Here is a 22,328-nt window from a genome sequence, read left to right on the forward strand (position 1 = left end):
CTGTTCTTGGGTTCTCCACATTCAATAGTCCTTCAAAATAAGTTTCCCACCTTCTTTTAATTTCATTCTCTTCTGCTAGAACTATACCATTGTTATCTTTTATTTGTCTTATCTGTGACAGGTCTTTAAATGACATACCAATAGATTAGTTTTTATTGTACAATATTTTTATGGTAATATATAAAAGAACTCGTTTAACTAAAGGTAAATTACATTCTATACGGATGGTGCTACAAGAATTATATAATTATACAATAGTGCAACAAGAGTGATATAATTATACATATATACATAATAATCATAAATACATTGTACATTATAGTCATAAATATTTCCAGATTCAGTAATTGATGGACGGATTGTACATTACTTCTAAAATGTCCAAGATTCTAAAGGAAACCTAATGAGATAAGACGCAATATAATAATCATAAGGTTTGTCCGTGTCATGAAATTGGCACAGTGCCTGTTGGCACTGTTCAAGGACACCTGTAGAATGAAATTAATAATTAGAGTAATCATCAAAAAATGACAAGTCTTAAGACCAAAAGATATTTATTACTTAGCTTAAATTGGAGGAAACCTTTCAAAATCTATTCTAAATCTGTTAATACTTTATGTTAAATAATCTTTACAGAATAGATTTGAAGAATAAGATAAAGTTTCATTCTAGTTTTGACTTTAATTTTATATATATAACATAATGTCAAAACTAAAACTTGCCTTGAAATAAAAGTTCATGTTAGTGCAAGAACGTTGTATCATTCCTTGTCTAGAATATTCTAATTTTATTATCAAGTGTCTATGTTAAATGAATAAAACACGAGTGTTAAAAAAGAAAACAACACACTAAAAACCCATTAAATTTAAAGCCATCATCAGTAAACATTTTCAAGATAATAAAACCATTACATGTTACTTTAAACTGAATCCATCGATAAGTAGACATTTTCTCAGAGGGAAATTTGGCTAGAATCAGCAAAAAAAAAAAAAAAAAAAAAAAAAAAAAAAAAAAAAAAAAAAAAAAAAAAAAAAAAAAAAAAAAAAAACTGAATTTCCATATTAAAATCATGTCATTTTGACTATTTCATCTACTCATGCATTTGGAAAAGGTTGAGGTTATGCCAGTATTAGTTTCAGCTGTCGCACCTGGGGTAGTTTAAGTTCCTGATGTTGTGACTGTAGTGGTACCAGTTGTAGTTCAAGTGGTAGTTCCAATAGTAGTTCCTGCTGTAGTACCAGTTGTAGTTCCAGTGGTAGTTCCTTTAGTAGTTCATGTTATAGTACCAGTGGTAGTACCTGTAGTTGTACCAGTGGTAGTACCTGTTGTAGTACCAGTGGTAGTACCTATTATAGTGCCAGGTGTAGTTCCTGTTGTGGTACCAGTGGTAGTACCTGTAGTTGTACCAGTGGTAGTTCCTGTTGTAGTACCAGTGGTAGTACCTGCTGTAGTGCCAGTCGTAGTTCCTGTTGTAGTAGCATTGGTAGTACCTGTAGTAGTGTCAGTTGTAGTTCCTGTTGTAGTACCATTAGTAGTACCTGTAGTTGTACCAGTGGTAATTCCTTTTGTAGCACCATTGGTAGTACCTGTAGTTGTACCAGTTGTAGTTCCTGTACTAGAGGTAGTACTTGTAGTTGTACCAGTGGTAGTTCCTGTTGTAGTATCATTGGTAGTACCTGTAGTAGTCAATCAATCAATCAATCAACTTTATTTCGTATACTTAATATACATAGATAAATACAATTCTTTATAATAAACATTAGTAGAAAAAACATATTTTTTTATCTATAAAAGCAAAAATAAGGAATAAACAATATAATTTTTAAATTTGCTATAGAATCGCAAAAAATTGAAAATGTAAAATTTTGAGATGATAATTTGTATACATAAAACACTATTTCTATTTTAGAATAAAAAAAAAAAGAAAAGGAAATATTAGAAACAAAAATATAACCTCATCATTTGTCAGCAGATATAAACGATATAGAATAAGTTTAAAATAGATAAATAAGTAAGTAAATTTAGAATGACTTTTTGAACTATGAACTAGTTTTATCAATAAAAAGATTGGGTTTCTGAATACATTGAACATTTTCATTTCTTAAAAGGATAAAAAGTCATATAATGCATAAGATACAAAATAATATAAAATTATCAAAAAAAAAGACATAAATATGCATTTAAAGATCCCAATAAATTCACTATGACAAAGATAAAAACCAAAAGTTACATATTAGTATGTACAATTCATAGCCACGTCAACTATATTTTTTTTTCTTTCTTTCTCTTTTTTGATACATGATATCCCCTATAAATGACCAACTTCAGTTCCCGAGCGAACATCATGCCTCTGCACCCAGTGAAGACGAGACCCTATGCAATCAATATCATTTTCAAAAAAATCAACACCATACACTCCCCCAAGGTAAGTTAACAATGAACAAAAAATCTCACCGTCTCGTAGAAAACTCATGCCAAGTCGAAGAATATGATTTGAAGTTTTAAAAAGTCTTTTAAAATACCTGGCTTGCACATACAAAACATGAGGTCTTAACAGTAGCTTATTGCACATATCAGCCACATCACGACTACTTGTACATATAGGCAGCCCAACCATCTTCTTTAATGCTTTACCATAAGCTACTTCAAACCCTTTAAAAATCTGCTTTCTGAATAGTTTGCCAATATTCCAAACAGATAGTCCATAATCAGGATTACAATAAGAATTAAATAGGTATAAAAACACTTCAATAGATATATTATTAAAATTTCGAAAAAGCCAATTAAATTTAGAATAAAAAGAATTTAGCCTGACTTTGACATCCGAAATATCCATTAAGTCATTTCCAATGTGAAAACCTAAATATTTATAACCCTCTACTACTTCCAACTCATCATCTCCAAGAGTTACCTTCACTGGGTTTGAAGCCAAACCCGCCCTTTTGAATATCATACATTTTGTTTTATTTGTGTTTATAATAAGTTTCACCTTTTCAATTTTTCCTTTTAAATTTTCATATAATAGGCTTAGATTATCTTTGGTATCAGCCAACAAAACAATGTCATCAGCATAGGCTATGGTGTTCACTCGTAATACACCCAATTTGCATCCTTTATCTATTTTTACAATTTCTTCCAAAATATGGTCAATATACAATTTAAATAGAAAAGGAGAAAGTATACCTCCCTGTCTAACACCAGTATCTATATAAAAATATTTCCCTTTATTCCCATTCCATAAAACTCGTGCTCTTTGGTTTCTCAGGTAATTCATTAGAAGTAGAACAATATCTGGTGGTACATTTCTTTTAATCATTATATCACCCAACAAGAAATGATTAACAGTATCAAAAGCCCTAGAAAGGTCGATGAACAGGCCAAAATCTTTTTCACCCATTCTTGTGTATCTGTTTATCATTTCCTTAAAAAGTAAGCATGCATCACTAGTGGAAGTTCCCTCTTTAAACCCAAACTACCGGTAGTAGTGCTAGTTGTAGTTCCTGTTGTAGTACCATTGGTAGTAACTGTAGTTGTACCAGTTGTAGTTCCTGTACCAGAGGTAGTACCTGTAGTAGTGTCAGTTGTCGTTCCTGTTGTAGTACCAGTGGTAGTAACTGTAGTTGTGCCAGCTGTAGCTCCAGTAGTTTTACCAGTGGTAGTACCTGTAGTTACACCAGTTGTAGTTCCAGTAGTTTTACCAATGGTAGTACCTGTAGTTGTGTCAGTAGGAGTTCCAGTAGTAGTATCTATGGTTGGTCCTTAAAAATCAAATGATTATATAGAATTCTTCAATTGGATATATACAATCCTTTCATCTCTCTTCAATATTTTTTTTTATTAAGATTACTTAATGTTTTCTTTTTTACTATTTTTATAAGATTATTAGTTTTTTTTTAAGAATATTTTTAGAATATGTTATGTTACATCTAGAAATGTACGCCGTAAGTTGATGTCTTAACTCTGAGAAATATAGTTTCTGTTTTTATTATTCTCCTAACCCATTCACATGTCTTTAGAAAGAAAGCAAATGTATATTTTTCATATATGGGACATTTTATAACATATGAAAAGTTTCGAAATCGTAACTAAGACGAGCAAGACCACAATTGTTAATATTTTCGAAACTGGAAAGGAAACTTGTAATTAAATGCAAGAGCTAAACCATCCAGTTGTGGTCTTGAGGAAGAAAGCATTATATAAATCACGTCTAAACTGGTATCTGGAGCAAATTTAAAGAAAGAGAGGCCTACTAAAGCTGGTGGAGAAATGAATAATTGATATAAGATTCGATTGCAGAGTAGGGCAGACAATTCAATTTAAAATTCAATAAGAAACATTGGGTTCCTGAGACATTCACCTCAAGCTTAGATGTACATGCTACAAGAGGTAGTACTTGTTACAAGAGGTAGTACATACTACAAGAGGTCGTACATGCTATGAGAGGTAGTACATGCTACAAGAGGTAGTACTTGTTACAAGAGGTAGTACATACTACAAGAGGTCGTACATGCTATGAGAGGTCGTACATGCTACGAGAGGTAGTACATGCTACAAGAGGTAGCACTTTCTACAAGAGGCACCACTTGCTACAAGAGGTCGTACATGCTATGAGAGGTAGTACATGCTACAAGAGGTAGTACTTGTTACAAGAGGTAGTACATACTACAAGAGGTCGTACATGCTATGAGAGGTCGTACATGCTACGAGAGGTAGTACATGCTACAAGAGGTAGTACATGCTACAAGAGGTAGCACTTTCTACAAGAGGCACCACTTGCTACAAGAGGTCGTACATGCTATGAGAGGTAGTACATGCTACAAGAGGTAGTACTTGTTACAAGAGGTAGTACATACTACAAGAGGTCGTACATGCTATGAGAGGTCGTACATGCTACGAGAGGTAGTACATGCTACAAGAGGTAGCACTTTCTACAAGAGGCACCACTTGCTACAAGAGGTCGTACATGCTACGAGAGGTAGTACATGCTACAAGAGGTAGCACTTTCTACAAGAGGCACCACTTGCTACAAGAGGTCGTACATGCTACGAGAGGTAGTACATGCTACAAGAGATAGTACTTGTTACAAGAGGTAGTACATACTACAAGAGGTCGTACATGCTATGAGAGGTAGTACATGCTACAAGAGGTAGCACTTTCAAGAGGTACCACTTGCTACAAAAGGTCGTACATGCTACGAGAGGTAGTACATGCTACAAGTGGTAGTCCGTGTGATGTTTGGAAAGGTCTATTTTTTATGATATTTCAGTGTTATTCTTTATAATAGGGACTGTGGTAATATTTAATAGTTGGTGAATCATTGTAATAGTTCATACAGGAGTGGCAGATATAATTACAATAGGTTTATCCAGTGTCTAACATAACATAATATCATATAGTATATGTCCAGTGGTGTAACATGTTACAGTGTTGGCTATTTATGATTGTTCATATGGTATTATTATTATTATTACTATCCAAGCTACAACCCTAGTTGGAAAAGCAAGATGCTATAAGCCCAGGGGCTCCAACAGGGGAAAATAGCCCAGTGAGGAAAGGAAAAAAGGAAATAAATAAATGAAGAGAACAAATTAACAATAAATCATTCTAAAATAAGTAACAACGTCAAAACAGACATGTCATATATAAACTATTAACAACATCAAAAACAAATATGTCATAAATAAATTATAAAAGGACTCACGTCCGCCTGGTCAACAAATGTTCTTGTAATGTTGTGGTTCTATTATGATTAGAATGACAATGAACTAAAGTTAAAATCTATGCAATTGATTATTATTAATCTAATGGAGAACTGAAAACTGAGATTTAGTTTGCCTCGTAAATTTAGATATTCAATTTCATGATTGAGAAGGTAGGTTTTTTCAAAAGATGAATTTTTCAAAACTGATGAACTTCTCATTAATTCCAAAACTTTTTTTTTTTTTTTACGAAATTTATGACTAAATGGAAAAAAAAGCAGAAGAAAATAACTAATTACTCAGTTACAATGGCTTATCAAAAATATTTATTCTAAGGGATTGAAAGAAAGCAATTTTTGATATAATTATTGTTTTGATAGTGTTCCCCAGTTTTTCCTGAATGTATTTGAATACTTACAAATAATCTTTTTGGGCTCGAGCCATGTCGTCCTGAAGGAAGTTCCTTCTGGCAACTTTCTACTGTATAATATTTCTGCGATTGATATTACAAGAGAATTACCGTCAGGTTTCACGGGGTTCCAACCCCCGGAAACAACTATCCGAAGATATTGTGCATAAACAAGGACGTATTTATTTTGTTTTAGCGAGAAATAAATGTGAATAATCACCTGGTTGTTTGACCCTGTTTTTCTTTGTTCACACAAGAAAATTGTTTATAATTATTATTATTATTTTTTTTTTTTTTTGCATTTCTTTTGTAGTGAATTATTGTTTGACAGTGTTTTCAAGCATTTCTTGAGTAATCATGAGTACTTGTAATGATTATTAATTATTTACCATCTTTAACAGGTAGCAACTGAAACGTCCAGGAGAAACAACAGAGTAAGTACCCCGATTAAAAGTTCTGGAATGAATGGTGCATGTGTAGCCTGTGTATAGTACTGTGCATTTAAGAATTACTCTTCACTTTTATTTATTTTATATATGTATGTGTATATATATATATATATATATATATATATATATATATATATATATATATATATATATACACAGTATATATATATATATATCCAAATAAGCCATATATTTTTGATACATTAATGTTTGGATTCTCTTAACGACCTCAGGATCTGAGCCCCAGGCGAAATCACACAAAGACAAGAGCTTGTGACCGGCCGGGAGTCGAACCCTGGTACGGCAAACTTGTATAGACAGTGACTAAACCACGTGGCCAAGTGGTTTAGTCACTGTATACAAGTTTTCCGGACCAGGGTTCGATTCCCGGCCGGTCACAAGCTCTTGTCTCTGTGTGATTTCGCCTGGGGCTCAGATCCCGAGGTTGTTAAAAGAATCCAAACATAAATGTATAAAGAAATATATGGCTTATTTGAATATGAAAAAAAAACATGTCTAAATGTGCAAAATTTATCATATATTCATATATATATATATATATATATATATATATATATATATATGTATACTTCATGTGTATGGCATATTTATTTTGTTATAAAACAATGCTCTTGTTCCATTGTTTCAATTTGAATAGGCAATGCTTTGTTTCATTTCTTCTATACAAATGTATAAAAAAAAATAATTAGGAATCAACATAATCGTTGTCTGTCTTCCAGCTGCAGTTGCTCAACTTTTTATTTTTTTATTTGGGGGGGGGGGGCGGGGACACTAATTGATTATATGTTGAAGCATATGGAAAATTTATTCAGCTTTCCATTGGTATTTTGGTTTTTTTTTTAAACGTTATTGGTTACGAGTAATTATGAAAAAAAAGTGAATATTCTTATTCACCCGAAAATCAGTGGGGCAATATGGGTGTTGGTGTGATTAAATGTAAATATTTGTTTTATCAGTGGAGTCCGACATCTTGAGGTAAATCCAGAAAAAAACCCAGCGAAATTCACACACTAAGGCAAATTAAGGCTTAAAAAGCGCGTGCTATAAAAAGGAGTGACGTCACTGGCGTGGGATTGCTAGTAGTAGTAGGATGTTGAACGGCACCTCGCTGTTCGGGGATATTGACAGGAGATATCTAAATGGTGCGAGGCCTCTGGTTGTGATTAATTCACGCCCCAGTACAGTAGTATACCGACACCTTATTAAGGTGAGCGAGCTGGGTTCAACCTAGCATTCCTATACAAATTTTTCTCTGGTAGATTCATAGCAGTTTTTACCTTAGAAATGATGTTAAAGGAGCTATTTCACTGGGCGGCACAGGGTTCTCACCCAGAAATAGATTTTTCCTACGTCAAGATCCCTTTTATAGGTGTGTTTGTGGGTGGATAAATAATTGCAATGTACATGTATCATATATCACTAAAACGGGCATTTGTACTTTCACATGTTCTATGACAAAATATAAAAATATTTACTTATATAAATAAAAAAAATTCCTTTTTCTATCAACAACGCAACCAGAAGCCGTACTTTCTATTCAAATATGTCTCCGCTTGTCAGATTCTCTGATTATGATATTCAGTTTTCCTCCTCCATATCAAATAACTGTAGCCTATTCATTCACTCGTGTGTTTATATCCTGTGTTTGTTCCAACACAAATACTTACCTCGAACTACTTTCTTAGGAGTTACCTGTAATCTCCTCTCTACCGACCAGAGTTTTGTGTAGTATACCCTACGCCCGTTTTCTATGGAGGGCTAACCCGGGAGTAAGAGAACGTGCCCCGAGGGTAGACCTGAGCTAGGTCGGCGTCAGCTTGGGTCCCGTTAGCCAGTAAGTTCTCTGGTCGCGTTATGATACCATCATGCCGCTCTCGTCTCTTACGACCCTTTGTGTCCCGACTCGTGTGTCCCGCGTGGTTACCGCGTGGTATCTCTGTGCTTATCCCTTGTGTTTTTGCGTGTTCACTGCCCGTCCTTGTGCTTCCCAAGTGTATTCCTTGTTGATTCTCTTCGTTCCTGTGCCCTGTGGTTGTGTGCGATGGAGGAGATCCGCCGTTGTCCTGGGCCTAGAGCCGGAAAGTCGTGTGGAGTGTTCCTTTCCAAGCCCGAAGTAGACCCTCATTCCCTTTGCTCTTCCTGTAGGGACAGAGTGTGCTCGCCATCGGATACGTGCATTGAGTGTCATTCACTCATGTGTTTATATCCTGTGTTTTTTTAACCTGGCAGTAATTGCTGGTCTCTCTCTCTCTCTCTCTCTCTCTCTCTCTCTCTCTCTCTCTCTCTCTCTCTCTCTCAACTGTGTAACTTTCTTTTATCATCAATTATTTTCTTTCTAGGAGCACCCATTGATTTTATTTTGGAATTTTATAGAAAGTTTTATCACCTTTTCAATTCCAGTTTTATTTTATTGTAAAGTTATGAAAAATGTAAACATATATTTATAGCCGTGACCCAAAGAAATGTACAATAATTTATGCTCCCATAAATAATCTTTTGAAAGCCGAATTGTGCATATGTAAATAATGGCAATTTTCATGTCCCATACATCATTGAAAAGGCCATTGTACCTACTTTTAGATCCCACGTAATAGAGCGTAAATATATGAATGATTCTACAAAAAAACTTAGCATAAGTTACCAATTAAAAAAGAAAAAAACCTTTGTTTGTTTTCCTATGGCGTTTCCTTAATATCATTCTAACAATATATATACTTTTCATTTCGTGGTATATAGAAAATTCAATTAGCTTTCCAATGGCACTTTTGTTTTCCTGTCTTTGTTCCTTACATAACCTCAATATAAAACGTTAAGATCAGTAGGTTGGAAAATCAGAAAATTATTTCATCAGTACCAGCTCCTGGGCAGTCACATTTATAGCAAACAAGTTGCTTCCATGAGAAAGACCAACCATTTCTACACAATCTCAGCAGAACACAAACTCTCCCTATCCACAATTGTTATATATTCTATTATTATTAAAAAAAATATGTACGATTTTCCTTGAAAATGTTACGTTCATCACATCTATCTTATTATTTATGAGCCTTGGAAAGATGATTACTTTAGTGAAAGGATCAGTTATTTGCCAACATCATTCAACAAACCAGAATTGCATATCAGATACAGTTTCGATGTACAGATTTTTGCCCCTCGACAAAAGTGCTGTACCTAGGAACTAATTTGGATTAGGCATATTAGTCCAAATCCATTGAAGCAAAGCCAGAGGCCGCAGTAAATTAGAACAACATTAGTATGAATGTTAGCTCCTTAAAACTGAATCCATTTGTAATTAGGATTGTGAGGGAAGATGTGGTAACGTCCCTGACTGGTGATTGCTCAGACTCGTTAGTTCCTTTGGTCGCTGCAAACTCTTTGGTCCTAACTTGGGTGGAGAGGGGCCTGGGATGCAAATCATATGTATATATGGTCAGTCACTAGGACATTGTACTTCTAGATAGGGTGACTTCACTGTCCCTTGCCTCTGTCATTCATGAGAAATATTCCAAGAATCAGCAGTAACTGCAATGCTGTACTAAGGCAATGTTGTTTTGACTGTGTTTTATTGACCCATACATTTGGAAACTGTTGAAGCTGTGTCAGTGTTAATTCCTGTAGTTGTACTTGGGGTAGTTAAATGAGTAGTACCAGAAGTTGTACCTGTCATAGTTCCAGTGGTTGTAGCAGTAGTAGTTCCTGTAGAATTAGCATCGGTAGTTCCTGCAGAAGTAGCAGTGGTAGTTCCTGTAATTGTGCCAGTGGTAATTGCAGTAGTTGTACCAGTTGTTGGACCAGTAGTAGTTCCTGTTGTGTTTCCAGTGGGAGTAATTGTAGTTGTGCCAGTGGTAGTTCCTGTAGTAGTGCCAGTGGTATTACCTGTTGTTGTGCCAGTGGTAGTTCCTGCTGTAGCACCAGTGGTAGTTCCTGTAGTAGTGCCAATGGTAGTAGCAGTGGTAGTTCCTGTAGTAGTACCAGTGGTAGTTCCTGTAGTAGTGCCAATGGTAGTAGCAGTGGTAGTTCCCGTTCTAGTACCAATGGAAGTACCTGTTGTGCCAATTGTAGTTCCAGTAGTGGTACCAGTAGTAGTGCCTGTAGTTGTGCCACTACTTTGAAATCATGTAGACAGGGTGAACTGCATAGATTTTAGATAATGCTCAATTAATTTGTTCGCTTACTGAACACCCTGTCATGCTCAGATAATGACCTGCGCATGTTGCGCACAGCAACAACATACATACCTGTTTCAATGAAGCCTCTACTGTAGTCCATCTGGCTTTCCCCTTGAAGTTCACTCAAAATGATGTACCATTCGCCCCCATTCCAATTGCCTCACCCCCAAATATACTATTGCCAAGCATATGGCCTTGTATAGTAACTGATATGGCATATGCATGCTTGCAGTACACTTGTCAATCACGAAGTATTTATACAGTCTGTCATTTGCTTCAACCTAGAGTATTTTATTAGTTTTTTTATAGGATTTGTCAGCTATAGCTTAATCTGGGCTTCATTTGTAGGTAGTAGGTTGACCAGGGCATCAGCCACCTGTTGAGATACTACCACTAGAGAGTTATGGGGTCTTTTGACTGGACAGACAGTAGTACATTGGATCCTTCTCTCTGGTTAGGGTTCATTTTCCCATTTGCCTACACACTCACACACCGAATAGTCTGGCCTATTCTCTACATATTCTCCTCTGTCCTCATACACCTGACAACACTGAGATTACCAAACAATTGTTCTTACTGCACTGTAATTGTTCAGTGACCACTTTCCTCTTTGTAAGGGTAGAAGAGACTCTTTAGCTATGGTAAGCAGCTCTTCTAGGAGAAGGACACTCCAAAATCAAACCATTGTTCTCTAATCTTGGGTAGTGCCATAGCCTCTGTACCATGGTCTTCCACTGTCTTGGGGTGGAGTTCTCTTGCTTGAGGGTACACTCGGGCATACTGTTTTTATAGTTTATAAAGTGATATTTATTTTAATATTGTTGCTCTTAAAATATTTTATTTTTCTTTATTCCTTTTCCTCACTGAGGTATTTTCTCTGTTGGAGCCCCTGGGCTTATAGCATCCTGCTTTTCCAACTAGGGTTGTAGCTTAGCAAGTAATGATAATAATAATAATAGTTGCAGTAGTTGTACCAGTAGTAGTTCCTGTTGTAGTACCAGTGGTAGTTCCTGTAGTAGTACCAGTTGTAGTTCCAGTAGTGGTACCAGTGGTAGTACCCGTAGTTGCACTAGTGGTAGTTGCAGTAGTTGTACCAGTGGTAGTTCCTGTTGTAGTCCCAGTAATAATACCTGTAATTGTACCAGTAGTGGCTGCTGTTGTATTACCAGTGGTAGTACCTGTAGTTGTGGTAGTTGCAGTAGTTGTACCAGTAGTAGTTCCTGTTGTAGTACCAGTGGTAGTTCCTGTAGTAGTGCTGGTGGTAGATTCTGTAGTTGTGCCAGTGGTAGTTGCAGTAGTTGTACCAGCAGTAGTTCCTAGTGTAGTACCTGTGATAGTTCCTGTAGTAGTGCCAGTGGTAGTTTCTGTAGTGGTAGTAGTAGTAGTAGTGGCAGTTTGCGTACTATTACCAGTGGAAGTACCTGTTATTGTCCCAGTTGTAGTTCCAGTAGTGGTACCAGTAGTAGTTCCTGTAGTTTTGCCAGTGGTGGTTGCAGTAATTGTACTATTAGTAGTTCCTGTTGCAGTACCAGTGGTAGTTCCTATAGTAGTGCCAGTGGTAGTTCCTGTTGTGGTGCATGCTACAAGAGGTAGCACATGCTACAAGAGGTAGTGCATGCTACAAGAGGTAGTGCATGCTACAAGAGGTAGTGCATGCTACAAGAGGTAGTACATGCTACAAGAGGTAGTACAAGTTATAATAGGTAGTTCGTATGATGTTTACAAGTGTTTGAAATGTTAGTTCATACAGCAGTGTCAGAGGTAATGCCAGTGGTTTTATCCATTGTCGAATATAGCATAGCTCCATTGGTGTATTGTGTTACACTGTTGATACTTTTATTAATAATATTTTATATGCGAGCTCCAGTTCTTGTAATATAGTAGGAATTATTATGTGTATTTTATATCAATTCGCAATATATTTTTTTCTCTTCGGTTTATTTTTTATTCTTTAATCTCTCTCTCTCTCTCTCTCTCTCTCTCTCTCTCTCTCTCTCTCTCTCTCTCTCTCTCTCTCTCTCTCTCTATATATATATATATATATATTATTTCAATTGGACAAAGATATCATTGGGAAGTTGATCCTGAAATAGCCAATAAGGTGCTATATGTTTATATATTTGAAAAAGATATATTTTCTTAAGAATATTTTCTCAGTTCACCCAATTATTAGGTCCCTAATAGATTAGGGTCTCATTATATATAACTAAAGGGGATAAGAAAAGTCTATATGAATGATGCATGAAGACTTTGATATAATTATGAACGTTTCCAGATTCAATACAGGATGGAAAAATTGTAAGATAAACATTTCATGTAAAATTCCAAGACGTGAACGGAAATTTAATGCAAAAGAAAAGGCAATACAATAATCATAAGTTTTGTCTACCAATTTGCAATGTTCCAGGCCACCTGTAGAATAACTTACAATCAAGCAAAGAATCCAGCAATGTTTATGCTACAGCAAAAAACAATGAAAATTCATTAAATATCTTCAGGCAAGTGAAACATTTCGCTATCTATTCTAAAAGTATTATTATTATTATTATTATTATTATTATTATTATTATTATTATTATTATTATTATTATTATTATCCAAGCTACAACCCTAGTTGGAAAAGCAAAATGCTATAAGCCCAGGGGCTCCAACAGGGAAAAATAGCCCAGTGAGGAAAGGAAATAAGGAAATAAATAAATGAAGAGAACAAAAAAACAATAAATCATTCTAAAATAAGTAACAATGTCAAAACAGACATGTCATATATAAACTATTAACAACATCAAAAACAAATATGTCATAAATAAACTATAAAAAGACTCATGTCCGCCTGGTCAACAAAAAAAGCATTTGCTCCAACTTTGAACTTTTGAAGGTCTACTGATTCAACCACCCGATTAGGAAGATCATTCCATAACTTGGTAACAGCTGGAATAAAACTTCTAGAATACTGTGTAGTATTGAGCCTCATGATGGAGAAGGCCTGGCTATTAGAATTAACTGCCTGCCTAGTATTACGAACAGGATAAAATTGTCCAGGGAGATCTGAATGTAAAGGATGGTCAGAGTTATGAGAAATCTTATGCAATATGCATAATGAACTAATTGAACGATGGTGACAGAGATTGGTATCTAGATCAGGAATAAGAAATTTAATAGACCGTAAGTTTCTGTCCAACAAATTAAGATGAGAATCAGCAGCTGAACACCAGACAGGAAAACAATACTCAAAACAAGGTAGAATGAAAGAATTAAAACACTTCTTCAGAATAGATTGATCACCGAAAATCTTGGAAGACTTTCTCAATAAGCCTATTTTTTGTGCAATTGAAGAAGACACAGACCTTATATGATTCTCAAAAGTAAATTTACTGTCGAGAATCACACCTAAAATTTTGAAAGAGTCATACATATTTAAAGAAACATTATCAATACTGAGATCCGGATGTTGAGGAGCCACCGTCCTTGACCTACTTACAATCATACTTTGAGTTTTGTTAGGATTCAACTTCATACCCCATAATTTGCACCATGCACTAATTCTAGCTGAATCTCTATTAAGGGATTCACCAACCATAGATCTACATTCAGGGGATGGAATTGATGCAAAGAGAGTAGCATCATCTGCATATGCAACAAGCTTGTTTTCTAGGCTAACCCACATGTCATGTGTATATAGTATGAAAAGTAATGGGCCAAGAACATTATCTTTCCCACCCCCTCCCGTTCCTAACTACAAAACCTCTCACTAGGGTATGACTACTCTCACTCCCCATACTAAATTGGTGATTTTGTTTTTGTAAAACTGATCGGCAGACCATGTCCATAAATGTTTCCTTTTAAAGAAAAGTTCAAGATAGTGCAAAGAATTTAAATCATTGCTTGTCCTGATTATTGTAATTTTAATCTTTAGTGGTACGGTAGTTAGTAATAGAAGCACTAATAATATGGAGTTTGCAAGAATAAAGCACAGAGTCCAAATCCATTAAAGCAGAGCTAGCGTCAGAAATAAAGTCCATTCTTAATTTTAGACATTTTCTTAGAGAGAAATATTTGTTGAATCAGCAAAATATCCAATGCCGCACTGAAGCCAGGATTTATTGACAGTGTCATTGACACATTCATTTGTAAATGGTTGAAGTTGTGCCAGTGATAGTTCTATCAGTCGAACCTGGGGTAGTTTAAGTGGTAGATGTACCTGTGGTATTTGTTGAAATAAGGGCAGTGGTAGATTCTGTAATAATGCCAGTGGCATTGGTAGTTCCTGTAGTAGTAGCATTGGTAGTTCTTGTAGTAGTAGCATTGGTAGTTCCTGTAGTAGTACCAGTGGTAGTGGCAGTGGTAGTTCCTGTAGCAGTACCAGTGGTAGTTCCTGCAGTAGTACCAGTGGTAGTAGCAGTGGTACTTCCTGTAGTAGTAGCAGTGGTATTTCCAGTTGTAGTAGCATTGGTAGTTCCTGTAGTATTAGCAGTGGTAGTTTCTGTAGTAGTACCAGTGGTAGTTCCTGTAGTAGTAACAGTGGTATTTCCTGTAGTAGTTCCAGTGGTAGTGGCAGTGGTACTTCCTATAGTAGTACCAGTGGTAGTGGCAGTAGTAGTTCTTGTAGTAGTACCAGTGGTAGTTCCTGTAGTATTACCAGTGGTAGTAGCAGTGTTATTTCCTGTAGTAGTACCAGTGGTAGTGGCAGTGGTAGTTCCTGTAGTATTACCAGTGGTAGTAGCAGTGTTATTTCCTGTAGTAGTACCATTGATAGTGGCAGTGGTAGTTCCTGTAGTAGTACCAGTGGTAGTGGCAGTAATAGTTCCTGTAGTAGTACCAGTGGTAGTAGCAATGTTATTTCCTGTAGTAGTACCAGTGGTAGTGGCAGTGGTAGTTCCTGTAGTAGTACCAGTGGTAGTGGCCGTGATACTTCCTGGAGTAGTACCAGTGGTAGTTCCTGTAGTTGTACCAGTGTTAGTGGCAGTAGTAGTTCCTGTAGTAGTACCAGTGGTACTTCCTGTAGTAGTAGCAGTGGTAGTTTCTGTAGTAGTAGCAGTGGTATTTCCTGTAGTAGTACCAGTCGTAGTGGCAGTGGTACTTCCTGTAGTAGTACCAGTCGTAGTGGCAGTGGTACTTCCTGTAGTAGTACCAGTGGTAGTTCCTGTAGTATTACCAGTCGTAGTAGCAGTGGTAGTTCCTGTAGTAGTACCAGTGGTACTTCCTGTAGTAGTAGCAGTGGTAGTTCCTGTAGTAGTAGCAGTGGTATTTCCTGTAGTAGTACCAGTCGTAGTGGCAGTGGTACTTCCTGTAGTAGTACCAGTCGTAGTGGCAGTGGTACTTCCTGTAGTAGTACCAGTGGTAGTTCCTGTAGTATTACCAGTCGTAGTAGCAGTGGTAGTTCCTGTAGTAGTACCAGTGGTATTTCCTGTAGTATTACCAGTAGTAGTAGCAGTGTTATTTCCTGTAGAAGTACCAGTGGTAGTGGCCGTGGTACTTCCTGTAGTAGTACCAGTGATAGTTCCTGTAGTTGTACCAGTGGTAGTAGCAGTAGTAGTTCCTGTAGTAGTACCAGTGGTACTTCCTGTAGTAGTAGCAGTGGTAGTTCTGTAGTAGTAGCAGTGGTATTTCCTGTAGTAGTACCAGTCGTATTGGCAGTGGTACTTCCTGTAGTAGTACCAGTGGTAGTTCCTATAGTATTATCAGTCGTAGTAGCAGTGGTAGTTCCTGTAGTAGTACCAGTGGTATTTCCTGTAGTAGTACCAGTGGTAGTAGCAGTGGTATTTCCTGTAGTAGTACCAGTGGTAGTGGCAGTGGTACTTCCTGTAGTAGTACCAGTGGTATTTGCTGTAGTAGTACCAGTGGTAGTTCCTGTAATAGTACCAGTGGTAGTGGCAGTAGTAGTTCCTGTAGTAGTACCAGTGGTAGTGGCCGTGGTACTTCCTGTAGTAGTACCAGTGGTAGTTCCTGTAGTTGTACCAGTGATAGTGGCAGTGGTAGTTCCTGTAGTAGTACCAGTGGTAGTTCCTCTAGTAGTAGCAGTGGTAGTGGCAGTAGTAGTTCCTGTAGTATTACCAGTGGTAGTGGCAGTGGTAGTTCCTGTAGTAGTAGCAGTGGTAGTTCCTGTAGTAGTAGAAGTGGTAGTGGCAGTAGTAGTTCCTGTAGTATTACCAGTGGTAGTGGCAGTGGTAGTTCCTGTAGTAGTAGCAGTGGTAGTTCTTGTAGTAGTAGCAGTGGTAGTGGCAGTATTAGTTCCTGTAGTATTACCAGTGGTAGTAGCAGTGGTAGTTCCTGTGGTAGTAGCAGTGGTAGTTCCTGTGGTAGTAGCAGTGGTAGTTCCTGTAGTAGTACCAGTGGTAGTAGCAGTGGTATTTCCTGTAGTTGCACCAGTGGTACTTCCTGTAGTAGTACCAGTGGTAGTAGCAGTGGTATTTTCTGTAATAGTACCAGTGGTAGTGGCAGTAGTAGTTCCTGTAGTAGTACCAGTGGTAGTTCCTGTAGTAGTAGCAGTGGTAGTGGCAGTGGTGCTTCCTCTAGTAGTAGCAGTGGTAGTTCCTGTAGTAGTACAGTGGTATTTCCTGTAGTAATACCAGTCGTAGTGGCAGTGGTACTTCCTGTAGTAGTACCAGTGGTAGTAGCAGTGGTATTTCCTGTAATATTACTAGTGGTAGTGGCAGTAGTAGTTCCTGTAATAGTACAGTGGTAGTTCCTGTAGTATTAAGAGTCGTAGTAGCAGTGGTAGTTCCTATAATAGTACCAGTGGTATTTCCTGTAGTAGTAGCAGTGGTAGTGGCAGTGGTACTTCCTGTAGTAGTACCAGTGGTAGTTCCTGTAGTATTACCAGTGGTAGAGGTAGTGGTACTTCCTGTAGTAGTACCAGTGGTAGTAGCAGTGGTATTTCCTTTAATAGTACCAGTGGTAGTTCCTGTAGTATTACCAATCGTAGTAGCAGTGGTAGTTCCTATAGTAGTACCAGTGGTATTTCCTGTAATAGTACCAGTGGTAGTAGCAGTGGTATTTCCTGTAGTAGTAGCAGTGGTAGTTCCTGTAGTAGTAGCAGTGGTAGTGGCAGTAGTAGTTCCTGTAGTAGTACCAGTGGTACTTCCTGTAATAGTAGCAGTGGTAGTTTCCTGTAGTAGTACCAGTGGTATTTCCTGTAGTAATACCAGTCGTAGTGGCAGTGGTACTTCCTGTAGTAGTACCAGTGGTAGTAGCAGTGGTATTTCCTGTAATAGTACCAGTGGTAGTGGCAGTAGTAGTTCCTGTAATAGTACCAGTGGTAGTTCCTGTAGTATTACCAGTCGTAGTAGCAGTGGTAGTTCCTATAGTAGTACCAGTGGTATTTCCTGTAGTAGTACCAGTGGTAGTAGCAGTGGTATTTCCTGTAGTAGTACCAGTGGTAGTGGCAGGGGTACTTTCTGTAGAAGTACCAGTGGTAGTTCCTGTAGTAGTAGCAGTGGTATTTCCTGTAGTAGTAGCAGTGGTATTTCCTGTAGTAGTAGCAGTGGTATTTCCTGTAGTAGTACCAGTGGTAGTGGCAGTGGTACTTCCTGTAAGTAGTAGCAGTGGTAGTTCCTGTAGTAGTAGCAGTGGTAGTTCCTGTAGTAGTAGCAGTGGTAGTGGCAGTGGTAGTTCCTGTAGTAGTACCAGTGGTAGTTCCTGTAGTAGTACCAGTGGTAGTGGCAGTGGTAGTTCCTGTAGTAGTAGCAGTGGTATTTCCTGTAGTAGTAGCAGTGGTAGTGGCAGTGGTACTTCCTGTAGTAGTACCAGTGGTAGTTCCTGTAGTATTACCAGTGGTAGTGGCAGTGGTACTTCCTGTAGTAGTACCAGTGGTAGTTCCTGTAGTATTACCAGTGGTAGTGGCAGTGGTACTTCCTGTAGTAGTACCAGTGGTAGTTCCTGTAGTATTACCAGTGGTAGTAGCAGTGGTAGTTCCTGTAGTAGTAGCAGTGGTATTTCCTGTAGTAGTACCAGTGGTAGTTCCTGTAGTAGTAGCAGTGGTATTTCCTGTAGTAGTAGCAGTGGTAGTGGCAGTGGTACTTCCTGTAGTAGTACCAGTGGTAGTTCCTGTAGTAGTAGCAGTGGTATTTCCTGTAGTAGTAGCAGTGGTACTTCCTGTAGTAGTACCAGTGGTAGTTTCCTGTAGTAGTAGCAGTGGTATTTCCTGTAGTAGTAGCAGTGGTAGTGGCAGTGGTACTTCTTGTAGTAGTACCAGTGGTAGTTCCTGTAGTAGTAGCAGTGGTATTTCCTGTAGTAGTAGCAGTGGTACTTCCTGTAGTAGTACCAGTGGTAGTTTCCTGTAGTAGTACCAGTGGTAGTTCCTGTAGTAGTAGCAGTGGTAGTGGCAGTGGTACTTCCTGTAGTAGTACCAGTGGTAGTTCCTGTAGTAGTACAGTGGTAGTAGCAGTGGTAGTTCCTGTAGTAGTAGCAGTGGTATTTCCTGTAGTAGTAGCAGTGGTAGTGGCAGTGGTACTTCCTGTAGTAGTACCAGTGGTAGTTCCTGTAGTAGTAGCAGTGGTATTTCCTGTAGTAGTACCAGTGGTAGTGGCAGTGGTACTTCCTGTAGTAGTACCAGTGGTAGTTCCTGTAGTAGTACAGTGGTAGTGGCAGTGGTACTTCCTGTAGTAGTACCAGTGGTAGTTCCTGTAGTAGTAGCAGTGGTAGTGGCAGTGGTACTTCCTGTAGTAGTACCAGTGGTAGTTCCTGTAGTATTACCAGTGGTAGTGGCAGTGGTACTTCCTGTAGTAGTACCAGTGGTAGTTCCTGTAGTAGTAGCAGTGGTAGTGGCAGTGGTACTTCCTGTAGTAGTACCAGTGGTAGTTCCTGTAGTAGTAGCAGTGGTAGTGGCAGTGGTACTTCCTGTAGTAGTACCAGTGGTAGTTCCTGTAGTAGTACCAGTGGTAGTGGCAGTGGTAGTTCCTGTAGTAGTACCAGTGGTAGTTCCTGTAGTAGTACCAGTGGTAGTGGCAGTGGTACTTCCTGTAGTAGTACCAGTGGTAGTTCCTGTAGTATTACCAGTGGTAGTGGCAGTGGTACTTCCTGTAGTAGTACCAGTGGTAGTTCCTGTAGTATTACCAGTGGTAGTGGCAGTGGTACTTCCTGTAGTAGTACCAGTGGTAGTTCCTGTAGTATTACCAGTGGTAGTGGCAGTGGTACTTCCTGTAGTAGTACCAGTGGTAGTTCCTGTAGTATTACCAGTGGTAGTGGCAGTGGTACTTCCTGTAGTAGTACCAGTGGTAGTTCCTGTAGTATTACCAGTGGTAGTGGCAGTGGTACTTCCTGTAGTAGTACCAGTGGTAGTTCCTGTAGTATTACCAGTGGTAGTGGCAGTGGTACTTCCTGTAGTAGTACCAGTGGTAGTTCCTGTAGTATTACCAGTGGTAGTGGCAGTGGTACTTCCTGTAGTAGTACCAGTGGTAGTTCCTGTAGTATTACCAGTGGTAGTGGCAGTGGTACTTCCTGTAGTAGTACCAGTGGTAGTTCCTAGTACCAGTGGTAGTGGCAGTGGTACTTCCTGTAGTAGTACCAGTGGTAGTTCCTGTAGTATTACCAGTGGTAGTGGCAATGGTACTTCCTGTAGTAGTACCAGTGGTAGTTCCTTAGTATTACCAGTGGTAGTGGCAGTGGTAGTTCCTGTAGTAGTACCAGTGGTAGTTCCTGTAGTACTGGCAGTGGTACTTCCTGTAGTAGTACCAGTGGTAGTTCCTGTAGTATTACCAGTGGTAGTGGCAATGGTACTTCCTGTAGTAGTACCAGTGGTAGTTCCTTTAGTATTACCAGTGGTAGTAGCAGTGGTAGTTCCTGTAGTAGTAGCAGTGGTATTTCCTGTAGTAGTGGCAGTGGTACTTCCTGTAGTAGTACCAGTGGTAGTTCCTGTAGTATTACCAGTGGTAGTGGCAGTGGTACTTCCTGTAGTAGTACCAGTGGTAGTTCCTTAGTATTACCAGTGGTAGTGGCAGTGGTACTTCCTGTAGTAGTAGCAGTGGTAGTTCCTGTAGTAGTGGCAGTGGTACTTCCTGTAGTAGTACCAGTGGTAGTTCCTGTAGTATTACCAGTGGTAGTGGCAGTGGTACTTCCTGTAGTAGTACCAGTGGTAGTTCCTGTAGTATTACCAGTGGTAGTGGCAGTGGTACTTCCTGTAGTAGTACCAGTGGTAGTTCCTTGTAGTATTACCAGTGGTAGTGGCAGTGGTACTTCCTGTAGTAGTACCAGTGGTAGTTCCTGTAGTATTACCAGTGTAGTGGCAGTGGTACTTCCTGTAGTAGTACCAGTGGTAGTTCCTGTAGTATTACCAGTGGTAGTGGCAGTGGTACTTCCTGTAGTAGTACCAGTGGTAGTTCCTGTAGTATTACCAGTGGTAGTGGCAGTGGTACTTCCTGTAGTAGTACCAGTGGTAGTTCCTGTAGTATTACCAGTGGTAGTGGCAGTGGTAGTTCCTGTAGTAGTAGCAGTGGTAGTTCCTGTAGTAGTACCAGTGGTAGTGGCAGTGGTACTTCCTGTAGTAGTAGCAGTGGTAGTTCCTAGTAGTAGTGGCAGTGGTAGTTCCTGTAGTAGTACCAGTGGTAGTTCCTGTAGTAGTACCAGTGGTAGTAGCAGTGGTAGTTCCTGTAGTAGTACCAGTGGTAGATTTCCTGTAGTAGTACCAGTGGTAGTGGCAGTGGTACTTCCTGTAGTAGTAGCAGTGGTATTTCCTGTAGTAGTACCAGTGGTAGTGGCAGTGGTACTTCCTGTAGTAGTACCAGTGGTAGTTCCTGTAGTATAGCAGTGGTATTTCCTGTAGTAGTACCAGTGTAGTAGCAGTGGTAGTTCCTGTAGTAGTACCAGTGGTAGTGGCAGTGGTACTTCCTGTAGTAGTAGCAGTGGTAGTTCCTGTAGTAGTGGCAGTGGTACTTCCTGTAGTAGTACCAGTGGTAGTTCCTGTAGTAGTAGCAGTGGTATTTCCTGTAGTAGTACCAGTGGTAGTGCAGTGGTACTTCCTGTAGTAGTACCAGTGGTAGTTCCTGTAGTAGTACCAGTGGTAGTAGCAGTGGTAGTTCCTGTAGTAGTAGCAGTGGTATTTCCTGTAGTAGTACCAGTGGTAGTGGCAGTGGTACTTCCTGTAGTAGTACCAGTGGTAGTTCCTGTAGTATTACCAGTGGTAGTGGCAGTGGTACTTCCTGTAGTAGTACCAGTGGTAGTTCCTGTAGTAGTAGCAGTGGTAGTGGCAGTGGTACTTCCTGTAGTAGTAGCAGTGGTAGTTCCTGTAGTAGTAGCAGTGGTAGTGCAGTGGTACTTCCTGTAGTAGTACCAGTGGTAGTTCCTGTAGTAGTACAGTGGTAGTAGCAGTGGTAGTTCCTGTAGTAGTAGCAGTGGTATTTCCTGTAGTAGTAGCAGTGGTAGTGGCAGTGGTACTTCCTGTAGTAGTACCAGTGGTAGTTCCTGTAGTATTACCAGTGGTAGTGGCAGTGGTACTTCCTGTAGTAGTACCAGTGGTAGTTCCTGTAGTAGTACCAGTGGTAGTGGCAGTGGTACTTCCTGTAGTAGTACCAGTGGTAGTTCCTGTAGTATTACCAGTGGTAGTGGCAGTGGTACTTCCTGTAGTAGTAGCAGTGGTAGTTCCTGTAGT

The 22,328-nt window shown here is 38.8% G+C and overlaps 1 protein-coding gene across 1 annotated transcript in view; it reads right to left on the reverse strand.

Moving 5' to 3' along the window:
* Positions 1-372: 372 nt before the first annotated feature.
* The window catches only part of LOC137633092 (mucin-2-like), a 43,306-nt gene continuing 21,350 nt past the window's right edge, over positions 373-22,328 (reverse strand). The window contains exons 10-20 of the mRNA XM_068365253.1: positions 18,082-18,213; positions 17,481-17,708; positions 17,075-17,278; positions 16,140-16,283; positions 15,420-15,719; positions 14,946-15,251; positions 11,722-12,312; positions 10,149-10,667; positions 3,477-3,758; positions 1,299-1,676; positions 373-488 (exon numbers count right to left, since the gene is read on the reverse strand). Of these exons, the coding sequence (XP_068221354.1) occupies positions 373-488; positions 1,299-1,676; positions 3,477-3,758; positions 10,149-10,667; positions 11,722-12,312; positions 14,946-15,251; positions 15,420-15,719; positions 16,140-16,283; positions 17,075-17,278; positions 17,481-17,708; positions 18,082-18,213 (3,200 nt within the window). The remainder of the gene's footprint in view (positions 489-1,298; positions 1,677-3,476; positions 3,759-10,148; positions 10,668-11,721; positions 12,313-14,945; positions 15,252-15,419; positions 15,720-16,139; positions 16,284-17,074; positions 17,279-17,480; positions 17,709-18,081; positions 18,214-22,328) is intronic.

The sequence above is a fragment of the Palaemon carinicauda genome, chromosome 42 (genome assembly GCF_036898095.1).
Source record: "Palaemon carinicauda isolate YSFRI2023 chromosome 42, ASM3689809v2, whole genome shotgun sequence".
Taxonomy (NCBI): domain Eukaryota; kingdom Metazoa; phylum Arthropoda; class Malacostraca; order Decapoda; family Palaemonidae; genus Palaemon; species Palaemon carinicauda.